Source organism: Hyperolius riggenbachi, chromosome 4, assembly GCF_040937935.1.
Source record: "Hyperolius riggenbachi isolate aHypRig1 chromosome 4, aHypRig1.pri, whole genome shotgun sequence".
NCBI lineage: Eukaryota > Metazoa > Chordata > Amphibia > Anura > Hyperoliidae > Hyperolius > Hyperolius riggenbachi.
This window is the reverse complement of record NC_090649.1, coordinates 188,098,323-188,117,443: the sequence shown is the minus strand read 5'-3', so window position 1 is coordinate 188,117,443 and position 19,121 is coordinate 188,098,323. Positions and strand designations below refer to the sequence as shown.

General features: G+C 44.1%; 2 protein-coding genes across 7 annotated transcripts in view; one reads left to right on the top strand and one right to left on the bottom strand.

The window, feature by feature from the left end:
• The window catches only part of B3GNT5 (UDP-GlcNAc:betaGal beta-1,3-N-acetylglucosaminyltransferase 5), a 197,032-nt gene extending 195,135 nt beyond the window's left edge, over positions 1–1,897 (bottom strand). The window contains exon 1 of one of the 2 annotated variants that reach the window (XM_068281104.1): positions 1,833–1,897. The gene's annotated coding sequence lies outside the window, so the exon portion shown is untranslated. The remainder of the gene's footprint in view (positions 1–1,832) is intronic. The other variant, XM_068281103.1, reaches the window with a different exon arrangement.
• MCF2L2 (MCF.2 cell line derived transforming sequence-like 2) overlaps positions 1–19,121 on the top strand; it is a 448,572-nt gene that overhangs the window by 362,564 nt on the left and 66,887 nt on the right. For all 5 annotated transcript variants that reach the window (XM_068281097.1, XM_068281096.1, XM_068281100.1 and 2 more), the window contains exons 22-23: positions 12,320–12,541; positions 13,977–14,069. In XM_068281097.1, coding sequence (XP_068137198.1) covers positions 12,320–12,541; positions 13,977–14,069 — 315 coding nt within the window. The remainder of the gene's footprint in view (positions 1–12,319; positions 12,542–13,976; positions 14,070–19,121) is intronic.

Below are 19,121 nucleotides of genomic sequence, written 5' to 3'. Positions count from 1 at the left end.
CTTTAGAGATAATACAGACCTTCGGTACGTACTCAGGCCTGCGTATTAATAAAGGTAAATCAGTCATGATGCAGCTAGATCACTTTTCCACAAATGAAACGGACCCTCCCCTCAAATGGGTCAAAGAATTTAAATATTTAGGAATCAAAATCACAGCACAGGTCTCGGACTTCTACACATTGAATGTACTTCCTATCCTACATAACTTTAAACAAAAAATCACCATCTGGAAAAACCTCCCCCTCTCACTGATTGGACGCATTAATATTTTTAAGATGATCTTCCTCCCTAAATTCCTCTATGTTTTTCGCCAAACCCCCACAAGAATCCCCAAAAAATTTTTCCGCATTCTACATTCCTCCATAACTTCATTTATCTGGCACAACAGCCCCCCTAAGATAGCTCTATCTACTCTTCAATTACCAATGGACCATGGTGGTCTAGCACTCCCAAACTTATATCTTTACTACTGTGCGGCGGTGTTGGTCTCTGTCCGGTGGTGGTTTGCGCAAGATGCATACAATCCAGCGGTTACAGTTGAAGCAGCAAGACTAGGCTCCTACGAGAGACTGACCCTGCTAGTTTTTAGAGGTACAACTAACGACGATAGAATTACTACCCCAATGACGACAACCGCAAGGGTTTGGCGGGATATGATTGCTCTCAGAGGTGGGAGTAAGCTACACTCTCCGCATTCTCCCCTATGGGATAATCCCAACCTACCCCACTTTATGGAAATCCCAGACCCGCTTTTGTGGGCCCAATATGGCATTAAGGCAATACACCACATAACTGAAGACGGGAAGCTCTTATCGTTTAACCAACTTAAGCAAAGGTATTCACTTAAAAACAATATGTTTTTCCGATACCTCCAAATTCGCCACGCCTTTGGCTCCCAATTCCCGGGAGGCAAGATTCCCAATTTAGGGTCTTGTCACCTGGAAACTACTCTGATGAGCAGATATCTAGACAAGCCCTTATCAGTAATATATTATGAACTACTGAATACTGAAACGAAAGGATGGACTAACTGTAAAGCTAAATGGAATACTGATATCCCTGACATTGATGAACAAGACTGGGAAGACATCCTAGAGGAATTTATTAAACTACCCATATGCTCCAGAGATAGACTAGTTCAAACAAAATTTTTACATAGGACGTACCTGACCCCTGTACGTATGCACAACATTTCTGCCGCTAACACAGCCACATGCTCTAAGTGTAATCAAGGAGATGGCACGTTTATACACGCCTTTTGGTCATGTCCGATTATTTCTCAGTTCTGGACTGATGTTTTCCAGATACTAAACACTATTCTATCTACCCAATTGGAGCTGACACCTAAACTAGCCCTACTGGGAATCCTGGGGGAAACTTCGCTCAATAAACACACTCAGTATTTAATTAAAATAGTTGGCCTGTATGCACGGAAGGAAATCCTTAGGGTTTGGAAGGGAAATATAGGCCCCTCAATAAACTTCCTTAAAAAATCTATAAATCAAGTGTTGACCTTATACAAAATGACCTACTTGAGTAGGAACTGCCCATCCAAATTCGATAAAATCTGGTCACCCTGGATAGACAACACAGATATCACCTCTGAAAGCCCCGCTTAATGAGGACCTGAAGCCTATACCCCTAGAATTCCCCTCCCGGTACTGGAAAACTACAATAACCTGCTTCGCTCTGGTGGGAGGGGGGTGCTGGGTGGGGGGGCGATCCAATGGTTCTTTCTTTCTTCTTACCTTTCTTCTTCTTTACCTTTCCACTTTAACTCAATTACCTGACTTCTGAGGTGTAGCAAAAACCTATGTCTCAATATATATTACCTGACGAGGAGATACTGGGATTTGCAACCTCCAAATGCAATATGTATTAATGCAATGTCGTATCCTAGTAGCCCAACGGACGAACTGCTTATGCCACACCCTGCCTGTAACCGTCTTCTGGGTAAACTGCTTATTTTTTGTGTTGAATGTTTTACTTGTACTGGCCTATAGCCATGTTGTGATATAAAATTCAATAAAATGATTTGTTAAAAAAAAAAAGGAAGAGTGTTCAGGGAACTGGGAATGTTTTTATATATAAGAGGGCCGTGCATTCTCACAATTATATTGTTAGGAAGAGTGTTCAGGGGACATCCATTCTCCTGTATAGCACCATAGGTCCTTATGTATAAATAATGGTTTAAAGGGGCTATTTGTTCAAAAACATATGTTTTTTAGAATTGACATACAAATGTGGGAATGTAAGAAATGTCATCTGCCCTAGAAAGATGACGGGAGCCTAGAAGGGACATACCACAGGTGGAGAGGTGGGGCGGCGAGGGAGACGTGATGGAATGTCTGCAAACAGGTAGAACGAGATATGACGGACAAGAACATACATCCCTACAAAAAAGCATTTGATTGAAAAATCTTAATTTAACCCCTTTGGTGCCATGGTATCCATCCTGAAGATCCAGGCTGCCTCAAATTTCAACAGTTTTTTCTATCCAAGTCACCTCTTCTGATACCACATTTTCACTGTTGGAGACCCCAAAAGGATATGGCAAATTGATTGGCACTATGTGTCACATTCATGTGCCTTGCTGTAGGGGTGTCCCTTTTATGTTTAAAGAGAAACTCCAACCTAAAATTGAACTTTATCCCAATCAGTAGCTGATACCCCCTTTTACATGAGAAAAATAATGCTTTTCACAAACAGACCATCAGGGGGCGCTGTATGACTGATTTTGTGCTGAAACCCCTCCCACAAGAAGCTCTGGGTACCGCGGTACTCTGGGCAAACTGCCACAATGTAACTCAACTGGGGTGCCTGGACTCCGTGTCGCAGATTTGGAGGAAAAAGTTCTTTATATGCAGATGATCTGCTATTATATCTGGCTAATCCACATGTATCTCTGTCCACGGCTCTTTCTATTATTGAGGATTTTGGGAAATACTGTGGATTAGTGATCAACTGGAACAAGTCTTTATTATTGCCCTTAGATCCCTACCCCTCCCCCCCCCCCCCACACCAAATGCACACCCTCTTCAAATAGTACTTGTGATTCGATATCTCTGCATTGATATTTCCGCTTATGAGTTGGATTTTTGTAAATTAAATTTAACTCCTCTCCTAACAATTATCAAGGGGAAGTTACGAGCATGGGTACCACTCCCCCTGTCCCTGATTGGGTGCAGCAATTTATTTAAGATGTGTGTGCTCCCGAAACTTCTATATATCTTTCAAAATACACCTGTGTTGATTCCTAATCATATATTTTCTAAAATTATTGGGTGATTTCTATGGGGCCCCTCATCCCCTCGCATTGTTCTAAACAGCTTACAGTTATCTGTGGATAGGGGTGGGATTGCACTTCCTAAACGTAAATTCTACTACTGGTCTGCTGTTCTCACTACCATTTATTGGTGGTTTGCCCAATCCGAGTATAACCCAGCTACAGTGCTGGAAGCAGTTATATCGGGCTTCTTCAATGCTCTTTCTAGCCTTCCCTTTTGAGGGCCCAAAGCCCTTCCTTCACTAACCACCTCTATGAAAACAACTGCAGCCGTTTGGGAGATAGCGGGCAGGTACATATCTCATACAGGACAATGGTCCCCACATACTCCGTTATGGAACAATGCCAAATTATGTGAATTTACTTCTATTCCTGATCCCTGTGTCTGGGCAGACAAAGGTATTCTCAAATTACGGGATATTACTGATGATAATACCATTCGTCCATTTAATGACCTTAAACAATTGTTTAATTTGCCAAATTCAATGCTGTTTCAATACCTTCAATTGCGCCACGCCTTCCAAGCTCAGTTCAGAACAGCTGACCTTCTAGTGCAATCCCACCCCTTGGAAGACCTCCTGTCCCACTCTGGTCTGACTGGGGTGACTTCTCAGATATATACCTTACTTATTAATGAAGAAGGTAGCTCAAACACTAGACTCCTGACTAGATGGCAGGTAGGTATTCCTGACCTGATACAGAAGCAATGGAACGAGGCAACTGCCCATATGCTATCAACACCGATAGCTGCATGACATAAATTAGTCTAGCTGAAATTCTTATACAGAAAGTATATTACTCCTCACAAACTATCCAAGATGAGACAGGGAGAATCTGGGAAATGTTGGAGGTGTCAAGAAGACAGAGCTGATGTCTATACACATATTCTGGACCTGTTCAAGAATACAGGAGTTCTGGGCTGATGTTCATGATATGCTCTCTGTTCTATTTCATGGCCTTATACCTTATACTATTAGAGCCCTACTGCTGGGGGTCTTTGGAGAAATTGCACTTTCTGATAAGAAGCTATATCTAGCTCGTCTAATACTCATGTACTCTAAAAGAGCAATTGCCATACAGTGGCAGAAAATATCTCCTCCTTCACTAGTTGATCTTAAGAAAGAAATCAATTTGGACGTCCCTATATATAAGTCTGTCTATGAGGCCAGAAAATCTCCTAAAAAAGTTCTACAAAGTATGGAAATGTTGGCTGAAATTCTGTAACTTGGATTTGTAATTGTCATACAAAGCACTGGATAACTTCCATATCTCATTCAATGTGTTGTTACTTACTGTACATTCGTCCTTGTTGGGTGGGAGGGGGAACTGGCTAGAGGGGCAGAGGAGACACTAACTGTCACACTGGCACTGCTGTGCAGTTCTGTAGTAAGCTAACACAGTAGTACTACTACTCTGAAAAAACAATAAAAATGTTTTACATAAAAAAAAGACATCTTATGTAGGATACAGGATCTACAGATCTCAGAGAACACATTCCTCGCTAGTCTGGATGTCGAATCGCTTTACAGCAATATACAACACCACCTCGGCATCCAGGCAGTAGAGTATTTCCTGAGATCACGAGGTACCCACCTGGCTGTACACTCCGATTTTCAGTTGAAGTCCCTTTGGTTTATTTTGATTCACAACACCTTCATCTTTGGTGATAGGTGTTATCACCAGCTCAGGGGCAGTGCGGTGGGGACATCCTGTGCCCCTTCGTATGCAAACCTGTTCCTGGCCTGGTGGGAAGACACAAGGGTCTTCAGAGATGACCTGTCCTTCTTCCCTTCAGTTTGCCTTTTGGGGAAGATTTATTGACAACATCTTAGTGTTATGGGAAGGCCCCAAAAATCTATTTGTAGAATTTGTTAGGATGCTCAATAATAACGATGTTGGTATGCACTTTACCTTTGAAATCCATACACATAAAATTACCTTCTTGGATCTGGAAATTAGCAAGAATAATGATGGCAATTTAAACACAAAAATGTTTTGAAAAACTACAGCAACAAATTCACTGTTGCATTGAAAAAGTGCACATCCAAAATCCTTGAAAGCAGTAATCCCAATTGGGCAGTTCCTGAGAGCGAGGAGAAACTGCTCAACAGAGGAATTATTTGAGGAAGAGAGCAACCTTTTACGACAGAGATTTCGCCAGAGAGGATTCCCTGAACACACTATTGAAAGGGCATATGTGAGGGCAAAGAATAAAAACCGAACAGAGACTCTTGCACCCAAGGTCTCCTCGCCACAGATAAATAAACCAACATTAAGATTAAGGCAGTGCTGCTCGGATACCCCTTTTCAAAATCCGGATTGGATCCGGATCCGGATACCCAGATATCCAATCTGGGTCGGATATCCGAGTTAAAACTTTTCTGATCCGGATCCGAATCAGATATCTGACCTCAGTATCCGGGGTATCTGGGCAAATTCGGATATCTGGATAGAAAACCCCGGAAGTGGCCTTTAAATTGCTTTAAAAACGTTTTTTAGGGTAAATGAGGCATGTAGCATCATTATTTTTTAAAGGGAAACACTAATTGATGATGTGGGGACTTAAAATCCCATCCCCCCCCCCCAAAAAAATGGCTGTCAATTAACATCAGGACTAGGTTCCAGACAGCGGTCGTGCAGCCCACATTGTGTCCAAAGTCTAACCGCACAATTGGGACATGGCAGTCTTCAGCCCAGACACCTCCAAAAAATTACACAGCAATTGTGTTTTGGGTTAAATATAGGTGGTATCAGCACAGCAGCAGTGGCCTGTGGCACCCTGGTGGTGGGAGCAGCAAAGGCAGCAGGAGCAGGGCAATGCAGCAGCAGCAGGTGTAACATCTGCCAGGAGCATGCAGGACGTGGCACTTGGCAGTGGCACATGGCATGTGGCACTTTGCACTTGGCACGTGGCACTTGGCACGTGGCACTTTGCACGTGGTACTTTGCATGTGGCACTTTGCACGTGCCACGTGACATGTGCCACGTGCCACCTGCCACATGCAAAGTGCAAAGTGCAAAGTGCCACATGCAAAGTGCCACGTGCCAAGGGCTACGTGCCAAGGGCCACGTGCCAAGTGCCACGTGCTGAGTGACAGTCAGACAGCAGAGGAGACACTAACTGTCACACTGGCACTGCTGTGCAGTTCTGTAGTAAGCTAACACAGTAGTACTACTACTCTAACAACTACTAGCACTGACTGCAGTACTACAGTACTAACTACACAATAACACAGTAATCCTATTCCCTAATCCCTAACCTATACTGTAGCTAATAGCTGGCCAACAGGCAGCAGCTGGCCTGGTCTGTGCACAGCACACACACAGACACATAGCAGCTGCAGCAGCCCTGCAGCACACACTCTGACTGTCACACAATGAAATCAAGCTAATTAACAATACAACAATAGCGTAGTGATAGTGAAGGGGTTAATCACTGAACAGCTTTAGGTTTATCACTGTATACAGCACTTGCTAGGCCAGCAGCACTGGAGCATGTCTCTCAGTGAGCATTCACAAGCAAGGATGATATTTATCATCATGGCAGCCCTCCTTATTATACAGGGGGGCCTGGCCAGGGTTCCTTTTTGTGATTGGGTGCCAGGGTTTAGGCTGGGAGCCCTCTGATTGGCTGAATTAGGTCAGGTGGGGTTGGCCAGGGTTCCCTTCTGTGATTGGTTGCTAGGGCTTCTGCGGGGAGCCCTCTGATTGGCTCAATGATGTCATCTCCTTATTTACAGTATTTAGATCTGGATATTCGCCGGATATCCGCGGATATCTGGGTATGCGACCAAATATCCGCAGATAGCTATCCGGATTTCCTTAGAAATCCGGAATCCGAATCGAATAGCTGAAAAAAGGTCGGATATCCGGGTTACCGGGATATCCGGAATCTGGATGAGCAGCACTGTTAATAGGAACTTTTTCCAACCAGTCGCACCAGATCTTTCGGATTCTTGAACACTATTGGCCGATTTTGCATCAGGACAAGGACCTCGTAAAGCACTTGCAAGTAAGATCATCTGTCACATATCGACGTAGTGAAAATGTAAGAGACATATTAGTGCATAGCACACACATTAAACAAAGGGATGAGAACACCCACCTCACGTGGCTACCACCAAAACCTAATGGATCAGTCAAGTGTGAACATTGCAAGGCATGCCCCTTTATGCCGAAAATAAAAAAAAAATTCTGGCCAAATCAGTAAATAGAAATTTCACAATACGATCTTTCTTGAATTGTAACACCAGGGGTCTATTATATGTGGCCAAGTGTAATTGTGACCTTCTTTATGTTGGTAAAACCACAATGGCCCTAAAGGACAGGGTGTTGGAACACATAGGGGACGGGACATTAAACATAAAAGGGACAACCCTATAGCAAGGCACATGAATGTGACAAATAGTGCCAATCAATTTGCTATATCCTTTTGGGGTCTCCAACAGTGAAAATGTGGTATCAGAAGAGGTGACTTGGATAGAAAACTGTTGCAATTTGAGGCAGCCTGGATCTTCAGGATGGATACCATGGCACCAAAGGGGTTAAATAAAGATTTTTCAGTCAAATGCTTTTTGTAGGGATGTATTTTCTTGTCCGTCATATCTCGTTTTACCTGTTTGAAGATGTTCCATCACGTCTCCCTCCCCGCCCCACCTCTCCACCTGTGGTATGTCCCTTCTGGGCTCTCGTCATCTTTCTAGGGCAGATGACATTTCTTACATTCCCACATTTGTATGACAATTTAAAAAAAAAACATATGTTTTTGAACAAATAGCCCCTTTAAACCATTATTTATACATCAGGAATAATAAAATGGTGCTATACAGGAGAATGGATGTCCCCTGAACACTCTTCCTAACAATATAATTGTGAGAATGCACGGCTCTCTTATATATAAAAACATTCCCACAGAATCACATGCACTCTGAATGTGATATTTCCCATTATTTGGCAGAATATATGCCGTTTTAATGATTATGTGAAAAGGAGGGCAATCCCCTAAGGTCGATGTCACTATGTTCTAAAATGTGGGAGCGTATATGCCCCTTTAATGAGGGTAGTTTCCTTTAGTCATTGTTACTAGAATAAGAACGATGATGAGCAGAGGACCTACAGATCATAACAAGCACAGGCAGGGCCAGCCTTAGGTTTCACAGCTCCCCGAGCGAAACCTGATTTTTGTGCTCCCCTTCATCCTCTTTGCGCATGCGCGCACACACAGGCCCATATGCAATTCACCTTTTCTCCTGAGATATCTCTTAGGACAGTGGTTCCCAACCTTTTTGATGTTGTTACACATCACGCCAAATGCTCAGATCTCCTGCGCATTTGGCGTAATAGAAAAAATACTGTTAATAACCACAAATGGATGGAAAGAGTGCATTATCCTGAATATACTTAAAAATGAAGGCTAGAACCTTTCAGGTTTATTAATAAAAACAATCAGTGGGACAGTTAGTCCCCCCCCCCCCATATTTAGAATTATAGCACAGCACCGACAATTTGCACCACGTGTTGTAGCCACAGTGCCCCCCCCCCCCCCAAAAAAAAAGAAACGCCCTCAGACTCAGTATAGGTAGGTAGCCAGGTATAGGTGCCCCCAGTATAGGATCTCATGTGTAGGTGCCCTCAATATAGGTTGCCAAGCATAGGTACCCCCAGTATAGGAAGTCAGTTGAAGGTCTCCATCGCCCCCATAGGTAGCCAGATGTAGGTGCCTCCAGTATACGTAGGTAGCCAGGTGTTGGTGCCCTCAGTAAAGGTAGCCAGCTATAGGTGCCCCCAGTATAGGAAATCAGGTGTAGGAGCCCTCAGTATAGGTAATCAGCTATAGGCGCCCCTTTGGGAGCCGGCGCCCTGAGCGACCGCTCCGGTCGCTCAGGTCAAAGGCCGGCTATGGGCATGGGTCCTTTAACCTCCTTAGCAGTATCCCCGACACTGTGACGGGCATACCGCTGTCTGTCCTCAGGAGTGCCCCAGGATGAATAAATGTGCAGTAATAGTTGCAAAACCTTTAGCTAGCTCTAGGCTAGCTAGTAAAAGTGTCCGGCACCCCCTGATCCCCTGCGATCCCCCCGTTTATACATTACCCTGTCTGGATCAAGCGATCGCGCAGCCTCTCCGCACATCTCCGGTCTCTGTATGAGGAGGATCGGGTTTGCGGCGACGTCATGTGCGATCCTCCCCATAGTGAAGACCGGAGCTGTCCAGGGAGGCTGCGCTGATTGCTGGAGCCAGGCTGGGTAGTGTATACACTGGCTGGATCGGGGGGTGCCGGACACTTTTACTAGCTAGCCTAGTGCTAGCTGAAGGTTTTGCAGCTATTTCTACACATTTATTCATCCTAGGGCACAAAATTACATAACCTCCTGAGTGGCGTAATGCTCAGGAGGTCAACAAGCGGCCCACAGACTCCTCACAGTCGAATAGTATCTATTACAACTCCGCAGAACATACGCTACACATTGCGTGGTATGCCGCACAGTGAATCACTACGGTGGCGCCACGTTGCTAGGGGCGCTTGGCAATGAACCGGAAGTGAGGTCACGGGATGTGACGTCACAAGAGCAGAACAAGGCTTGGGCAGCACTATGGGGACAGCGAGATGCCGTCTCTGCATACAGAGGAGGAGGCTGCCGTGTAAACACACACAGGAGCCGTTGTACCTGTAGATGCACAGGTAACTAGCATACCATACTGTTTGGAGGCGAAATGGCTGGCCAATCTAATCTAGGGGCGGAGATATGCTGCCCTATTTGAACTCGGCGTGCTAGCCGGTCAAACAGCTCTGACTTGGGCTATTGCTGGGGGTAACTTTGTTGGTTGGTGGCGGGGTTACTATATCTGTGTTATTATTTTGTGCACTACTTTTCTCTTGACAACACCCCGTTTTGAGGGGTGAAACAATTGTTGAGTAAGCACTATTTATATGTATATACACTTTCCACACTGCTGTTTTTTACCCCCCAGTATACCCTCTATGAAGGCGTGATACCTATATATTTTGACCCCCATGAGGTCCCTATCTGGCTACCTTAGTCATTAGGTTGTATAGAAAGGAACAAGATGGCGTGGCACTTCTCCTTTAAGGGGTGCGTTGCTTCCAGTCTTAGTGCGAGTACGGTGTGCCCAAGGTGGTCAATACAATGGCTGACAGGCTATACTTTCATATGCTTGTAGACAAATGCTTATATAAGACGTGTGCTCCGCTCCACAATTTTGAAGGAAGAGGCTTGAACATTATGCATATAGAAACAGATAGCGTGCATCTTCCGTCTTAAGCATGTAGATTTATTGTCAGTGTTATACATCAAAATTAGATTCTGTGCATGGCATGTTCCATTACTGCATACAAAGTTTGCCAAGTTTGCCAAGTATCGTGCATATATAGTACCTTGCGGTTCCTTGTGTGGGCCTGTCAGCGTAGGAGGTGGGAGTGAGGGACTGATGTGGGCCTAGCGACGGCCGTTTCGCGTCCTCCTGGACGCTTGGTCACGCCGTGTTCCACTGCTACCTTAGTCATTAGTCCTTTGGATGAGATATAGCTGTCCCTTTGTCATTATGGGGATATCTTATCTGAGGTTTTAAGCCAAGAAGCATTATATAAATACAGTATATGGGTATTCACTTGGTGATCATTTGATATTGAGCCGTGGACACACAGTCTAAGTAACTATATGTGGTGAGATAGGTACACCTCACTGACATCACATCAGTGAAGGGGATCAGCAAGGACCCTCGCCAGCACAAATCATATACATCACCTTTATAGATTGCACACGACCACTGATTCCAGTGAATTCAGCAAATCCTCATTGGCACAAAGGTCATTACAGACAGGTGTGATCTGTAACCCGTGAGGGGATGGTGTTGTAAAACCCAACTTGTACATATTGGTCTCAGCCCTATGGGCAAAGTGTTATATGCCTGCTATTCTTACCAGTACAGATTGCGGTAGTGTAATACTATCTTTGGTAAAACCCCTGCCAACTGTTGCATCAACTGACTGAAAGGGATGCCTGCAAGGGACCAAGGCAAATGAGTAGGGAGGATGGAGACACTCAGTGAAGAGAGGAAAACCCCTGCCAACAGCTAACAGCTAAAGAAGAGCCAGGGAGATACCAATGTGGTAAAGAAGAGCCAGGGAGACACACAGTGAAGAGCGGTAAAACCCCTGCCAACAGCTAACAGCTAAAGAAGAGCCAGGGAGACACCGATGTGCTAAAGAAGAGCCAGGGAGACACACAATGAAGATAGGAAAAACCCCTGCCAACAGCTAACAGCTAAAGAAGAGCCAGGGAGACACCAATGTGCTAAAGAAGAGCCAGGGAGACACCAATGTGCTAAAGAAGAGCCAGGGAGACACACAGTGAAGAGAGATAAAACCCCTGCCAACAGCTAAAGATATCAACCCAGCTCCAAAGAAGCCAACCTAGCACAGCCACCCTCCAGGAGTGCAGTGTTGTAGGATTCATCTTGTCCGGTTTTCCATTGAAAGCACTATTGAGAATGCATGTAGTCCATCTTCATAGATTTTCATTGTGTTGTTTTGTATCCACTGTATATGTGGTGTCCAGTAAAGTTGTGCAAGACGGGACCTTACTTTGCCGTACCCCAATGAAAAGAATGGATACACCCAAATCGGGCATGTGGGAATGGATACTAAATATAACATAGGATCAGTCAACACTGTGGTGACTTCAAGGATGATGGGTCACATATGGAAGCAATTTGTCCCAAAATCATTTTCATAAACTCTAAAAAATTTCCTACAATTCTCTAATTTTCATCTCTTGCAACTGTTGTGTACAGACTCATTGTTTTTTGTGGGCTGCAGTTTAGCTGGTCATGTGCTAAAATATTTTATTGTAAGTGATACATATTTAGCATGAAGCAGTTCTAAAACAATCATAAAACAGGCATTATTAGGAAAAATAGCACCTACAAATTGGAATAGTGAGTGCAGTAAAATGACCCAAAGCCTTGATTACAGTATGTGTATGCTCACTGGCCTGTGTATGTTTTCTGCAGGGGGATCTAAGTGAACTTGGTAAGCTGCTGATGCAGGGCTCTTTCAATGTGTGGACTGACCACAAGAAAGGTCATAACAAGGTGAAAGATCTGGCCAGATTCAAGCCCATGCAGAGGCACCTCTTCCTGTATGCCAAGACTCTACTGTTCTGCAAGAAGCGGGAGGAGAGCACAGAGGGACACGAGAAATCACCTTCCTATAGCTTCAAAAATGCATTGAAGGTAATGTCAGTTTTACTGCAAGTCAAATTAAACTTGTTGCAATCTTTAAAAATACATAGTTTTACAGGACATGCAAACGTATAAAATAAAAATGAGTACCTCCTGGATTCTAGATGCCTGTTATTTATTATTACTATTTAGTATTTATATAGCGCAGACATTTCCTGTATTGCTTTTACAGAATATATAGTCTTGCCACCAATTGTCCCTCAGAGGGGCTCACAATCTAATCTCTTTTAGCTATAGTCATATATGTCCATCATAGTCTAAGGCCAAAATTAGGTGGAAACCAATCAACTTATCTGTATGTTTTGGGACATAGGAGGAAACCAAAGTGCCCACCAGAATCCCATGCAGACATGGGACGAACATGCAAACTCTGTGCCGATAGTACCCCGTCTTGAACTTGAACCGGGGATCCAGCACTTCAAAGCAAGAGTGCTACACCACCATGTAAACACATTTTTATCCACAGCAGTCTGTACACTATACTGACACTAACATTTCCGATTCAGAATCTTGGTAAATAAGCTATTATTCCTGATCCTTTGAATGCTTTTCTCCACCCCATACCTTCCTCTGTACAGACAGGAACAGGAAGTGATATACAAAAACCACTGATCACACCTCACTGTCAGTCATCTGACAGTCATATGGGCTGGTTGATGCAGCCCGGGCTACACATTCTCCTGTTAGCCACCAGCCCATATGGCCAAATGGTGGCTTTGAAACCGCCCATGTTTTTTTTCCCCCTCATTTTCTTTCCAAGTCAGAATTTCAATACACTGCTCATGTTGGAGGATCTAGCATGTGTACAACCGCCCTAGTGCATCACTGAAAGATAGGGATAGTTGGATCATCTTTGGGAAGCACGGTGTTCCCCTCTTTACCATGTTCGCTGGAAGCCACTCTGTTGTGCATTATATTGCTGTCCCTCTTCCCCCCTGCATAGCAACAGAACATGTTACTTGGCTCAGCCCTGAACTGTCACTCAAGGGATCCAGTCCCGATCCCTACGGGGACAGTGATTTTGCATGAGTAGGCACCTTTATGGCTTTTCACTGATGAAAGGACTGCAAGAACTGCATCATAAAATGTGACATTGCACTTTCTAGCCTGACAATATTGCTTCTGCACCGCTGAGTCATTGGACATTGTTAGATAGTGCATTAGGTACACTTCGCAGGCCCTGGTACATTAACTGCTGATCTCCACAGAGATCCATGTACTTTCCCCATACAGATTCATAGGCTAGTCCACCATCTGTTCTTGCGTCCATGTATAACATACCATGGGAACAGAGATGGATTACAGAAGTTAAAATGTGTATTTCTATCTAAAACGTGTAAGATACTTTTAGGATTTTTAATAGAGACATTTGTAGAGATTTAGTTTTTCTTTTTACTGTAATAATAATACTGATTTGGTTTACTAGATGAGTTCTGTCGGAATCACTGAAAACGTAAAAGGGGATAATAAGAAGTTTGAAGTTTGGTTCAATGGCAGAGAAGAAGTGTACATAATACAGGTAAAATATTTTATTATTTTCATAACCAGATGGTAAGGGACCTATGGTCTGCTCTACTTTACTTTTTGTGGCAGCCAGACAGAACTCAAAAATCATAATGTACAGTTTCAGTTGTGACTGGGGATCCCCTCCCTGCCTTCATACTGTATATTGCTGTCTTTGGGCTACTGTTGTTATTTGTTTTATTTCTGAAAATTCAATACAACTATTTGAAATATAAATATTTTATGTGTCAGAGAGGAGGGCAAATGTGAAGAACAATGATTCCTTGTGTGTTGGGGAGGAGGGCAGTTGTGGAAGACAATGCTTTCTTGTGTGTTGGGGAGGAGGGCAGTTGTGGAAGACAATGCTTTCTTGTGTGTTGGGGAGGAGGGCAGTTGTGGAAGACAATGATTCCGTGTGTGTTAGGGAGGAGGGCAGTTGTGGAAGACAATGCTTTCTTGTGTGTTGGGGAGGAGGGCAGTTGTGGAAGACAATGATTCCTTGTAGGGGAGGAGGGCAGTTGTGGAAGACAATGCTTTTTTGTGTGTTGGGGAGGAGGGCAGTTGTGAAAGACAATCATTCCTTGTATGTTGGGGAGGAGAGAAGTTGTGGAAGACAATGATTCCTTGTGTGTTGGGGAGGAGGGCAGTTGTGGAAGACAATGATTCCTTGTATGTTGGGGAGGAGGGCAGTTGTGAAAGACAATCATTCCTTGTATGTTGAGGAGGAGAGCAGTTGTGGAAGACAATGATTCCTTGTGTGTTGGGGAGGAGGGCAGTTGTGGAGGACAATGCTTTCTTGTGTGTTGGGGAGGAGGGCAGTTGTGGAAGACAATGCATTCTTGTGTGTTGGGGAGGAGGGCAGTTGTGGAAGACAATGATTCCTTGTGTGTTGGGAAAGAGGGCAGTTGTGGAAGACAATGATTCCTTGTGTGTTGGGGAGGAGGGCAGTTGTGGAAGACAATGATTCCTTGTGTGTTGGGGAGGAGGGCAGTTGTGGAAGACAATGCTTTCTTGTGTGTTGAGGAGGAGGGCAGTTGTGGAAGACAATGGTTCCTTGTATGTTGGGGAGGAGAGCAGTTGTGAAAGACAATCATTCCTTGTATGTTGGGGAGGAGAGCAGTTGTGGAAGACAATGATTCCTTGTATGTTGGGGAGGAGGGCAGTTGTGGAAGACAATGATTCCTTGTATGTTGGGGAGGAGGGCAGTTGTGGAAGACAATGCTTTCTTGTGTGTTGAGGAGGAGGGCAGTTGTGGAAGACAATGGTTCCTTGTATGTTGGGGAGGAGAGTAGTTGTGAAAGACAATCATTCCTTGTATGTTGGGGAGGAGAGCAGTTGTGGAAGACAATGATTCCTTGGCCCATATGCAATTCACTTTTTCTCCTGAGTTTTCTCCTAGGTGATATTTTTACAACTTGTCATAAAATGTATGTTAAGCCACCAGCAAGCAAGAAATTACTCAAAATAAATTTAATAGTACTTTTCCACCAAATTTTGGGCACTTTTTCAATTGTAAAATGAAGAAAATTTGGTTTACAGAGAAGATGAAAATTATCTCCTAGGAGATAACTCAGGTGAAAAAAATAATTGCATATGGGTAGAGATGAGCGTAATGACGTAATTACGATTTCGCGAAATTTCGCGTAATTAGTGTAATTACGATTATGTCCGTAAGTACATAATCGTAATGAAGAAGGATTTCGCGAAATTTCGCGTAAGCGTAATTTTTCGCGTAATTTTCGCATTACAGTGGGTATTACGAAATTAATGCGTATGGCCATGCTCCCAAGCGGAAAAGTTGACGCATGGATCAATGTTAGGTAGCCGCCGACTTTAAAGGTTAATAGCAAAGCCCCCTTAAATGCTAAGAGCCTCAAATTTGGAGAATATATTAAGGAGATCAGGAGGAATAAGAGGAAATTTTTTTTTTCAAAAAGACCTTATAGTTTTTGAGAAAATCGATGTTAAAGTTTCAAAGTAAAAATGTATACAGTTAAAAACCCGCCGACTTTAACGGTTAATAGCAAAGCCTGCTTAAAGTTTAGGAACACCAAATTCCTAGGGTATATTAAGGGGATCAGTGGGAATAAGAGGAAAAAAACATTTTTCAAAAAGACCTTAAAGTTTTTGAGAAAATCGATTTTTAAGTTTCAAGGGCAAAAATGTCTTTTAAATGCGGAAAATGTCAGGTTTTTTTGCACATGTAACAATAGTGTATTATTTTCATAGATTCCCCCAAGTGGGAAGAGTTTTACTTACTTCGTTCTGAGTGTGGGAAATATAAAAAAAAAACGACGTGGGGTCCCCCCTCCCAGACCTCTTTAACCCCTTGTCCCCCATGCAGGCTGGGATAGCCAGAATGCGGAGCACCGGCCGCGTGGGGCTCCGCACCCTGACTATACCAGCCCGCATGGTCCATGGATTGGGGGGTCTCGGAAGGGGAGGGGCAGCCAAGCTTTCCCCTCCCCCTCGGAGCCCTTGTCCAATCCAAGGACAAGGGGCTCTTCTCCACCTCCGATGGGCGGTGGAGGTGGAGGCCGCGATTTCCTGGGGGGGGGGTTCATGGTGGAATCTGGGAGTCCCCTTTAAAAAGGGGTCCCCCAGATGCCCACCCCCCTCCCAGGAGAATCGAGTATAGAGGTACTTGTACCCCTTACCCATTTCCTTTAAGAGTTAAAAGTAAATAAAGACACAAACACTTAGAAAAAGTATTTTAATTGAGCAAAAAACATAACCACGAAAAAAGTCCTTTAATATTCTTAATTAACCAATAATACTTACCTGTCCCTTTAAATAAATGATCCCTTGCAATATCCTCGGAAATGTTCTATCAGTTACAATGTAACAAAGTTATTACAATGTAACAACTTTGTTACATTGTAACTACACCGCACCCGACGCCACTCGCCGCTCAGCCACCGCATACGCGTCCGTGCAGGATGCTAAGTCCCCGCTGGCCCCCGCTGTCCACCCCGCCCACATCTGTCACCCACATGTCACCCACATGTGGGTGACATGTGGGTGACATGTGGGAGAGGCGGGGAGGGCAGCGGAGCCGGCGGGGACTTAGCGTCCTGCACACCCGACAGAGCTCTGAGCTATATAGCTCAGAGCTCTCTAAAGCATCTTTGTATTTGGGCTCCAAGGAGCCCCATTGGTCCTTAGCAGACCAATGGGGTTCCTTCAAATCAGAAGGAACCCCATTGGTCTGCTAAGGACCAATGGGGCTCCTTGGAGCCCAAATACAAAGATGCTTTAGAGAGCTCTGAGCTATATAGCTCAGAGCTCTGTCGGGACCGTGCAGGACGCGTATGCGGCGGCTGAGCGGCGAGTGGCGTCGGGTGCGGCGTAGTTACAATGTAACAAAGTTGTTACATTGTAATAACTTTGTTACATTGTAACTGATAGAACATTTCCGAGGATATTGCGAGGGATCATTTATTTAAAGGGACAGGTAAGTATTATTGGTTAATTAAGAATATTAAAGGACTTTTTTCGTGGTTATGTTTTTTGTTCAATTAAAATACTTTTTCTAAGTGTTTGTGTGTTTATTTACTTTTAACTCTTAAAGGAAATGGGTAAGGGGTACAAGTACCTCTATACTCATTTCTCCTGGGAGGGGGGTGGGTATCTGGGGGACCCCTTTTTAAAGGGGACTCCCAGATTCCACCATGAACCCCCCCAGGAAATCGCGGCCTCCACCTCCACCGCCCATCGGAGGTGGAGAAGAGCCCCTTGTCCTTGGATTGGACAAGGGCTCGGAGGGGGAGGGGAAAGCTTGGCTGCCCCTCCCCTTCCGAGACCCCCCAATCCATGGACCATGCGGGCTGGTATAGTCAGGGTGCGGAGCCCCACGCGGCCGGTGCTCCGCATTCTGGCTATCCCAGCCTGCATGGGGGACAAGGGGTTAAAGGGGTCTGGGAGGGGGGACCCCACGTCGTTTTTTTTTTATATTTCCCACACTCAGAACGAAGTAAGTAAAACTCTTCCCACTTGGGGGAATCTATGAAAATAATACACTATTGTTATCTGTGCAAAAAAACGGACATTTTCCGCATTTAAAAGACATTTTTGCCCTTGAAACTTAAAAATCGATTTTCTCAAAAACTATAAGGTCTTTTTGAAAAACATTTTTTCCTCTTATTCCCACTGATCCCCTTAATATACCCTAGGAATTTGGTGTTCCTAAACTTTAAGCAGGCTTTGCTATTAACCGTTAAAGTCGGCGGGTTTTTAAATGTATACATTTTTACTTTGAAACTTTAACATCGATTTTCTCAAAAACTATAAGGTCTTTTTGAAAAAAAAAATTTTCCTCTTATTCCTCCTGATCTCCTTAATATATTCTCCAAATTTGAGGCTCTTAGCATTTAAGGGGGCTTTGCTATTAACCCTTAAAGTCGGCGGCTTTTTTATATTATACGGAGCGTTACGGTTTAACGCGAAATTACGGTAGCGTTTAATGCGAAATTACGGCATGAACGAAACGCGAAATTACGCGTTGAAAATTACGCTTTCGGTATTTTCAATTACGATTTTAATGGCACTACCGTAATTTCGCATCGTAATCGCAAATTTCGCATGCGTAATTATAGTAATGCGAAATTACGAAAATTTCGGCTCAACTCTACATATGGGCCCTTGTGTGTTGGGGAGGAGGGCAGTTGTGGAAGACAATGCTTTCTTGTGTGTTGGGGAAAAGGGCAGTTGTGGAAGACAATGGGCCTGATTCACAAAGCGGTGCCAACTGTTAGCACGCCTGTGAAAAGCCCTTTATCCCGCCTAAACTCAGTTTAGGCGTGATAAAAAGAAACTCGCACGAAATTCCCACGTGCAAAGTTTTGCGCGCGCAATCACGCACCGCACGGTGCGGTGTGCGCGATGCGCCCATTAAACCATATGGGCGTTTTGCAAAACTTTGTAACGTAATATCAAAGCGCTATAGCTGATACAAATTTTAAAAACTAAAAAAAGTCCCAGCGGAGTGCGCTACCACAAGGTCCGACAAGACCTAAATACTTATACACAATCGCTTAAGCGCACATCCTATTTCATATAAAAGTCCACA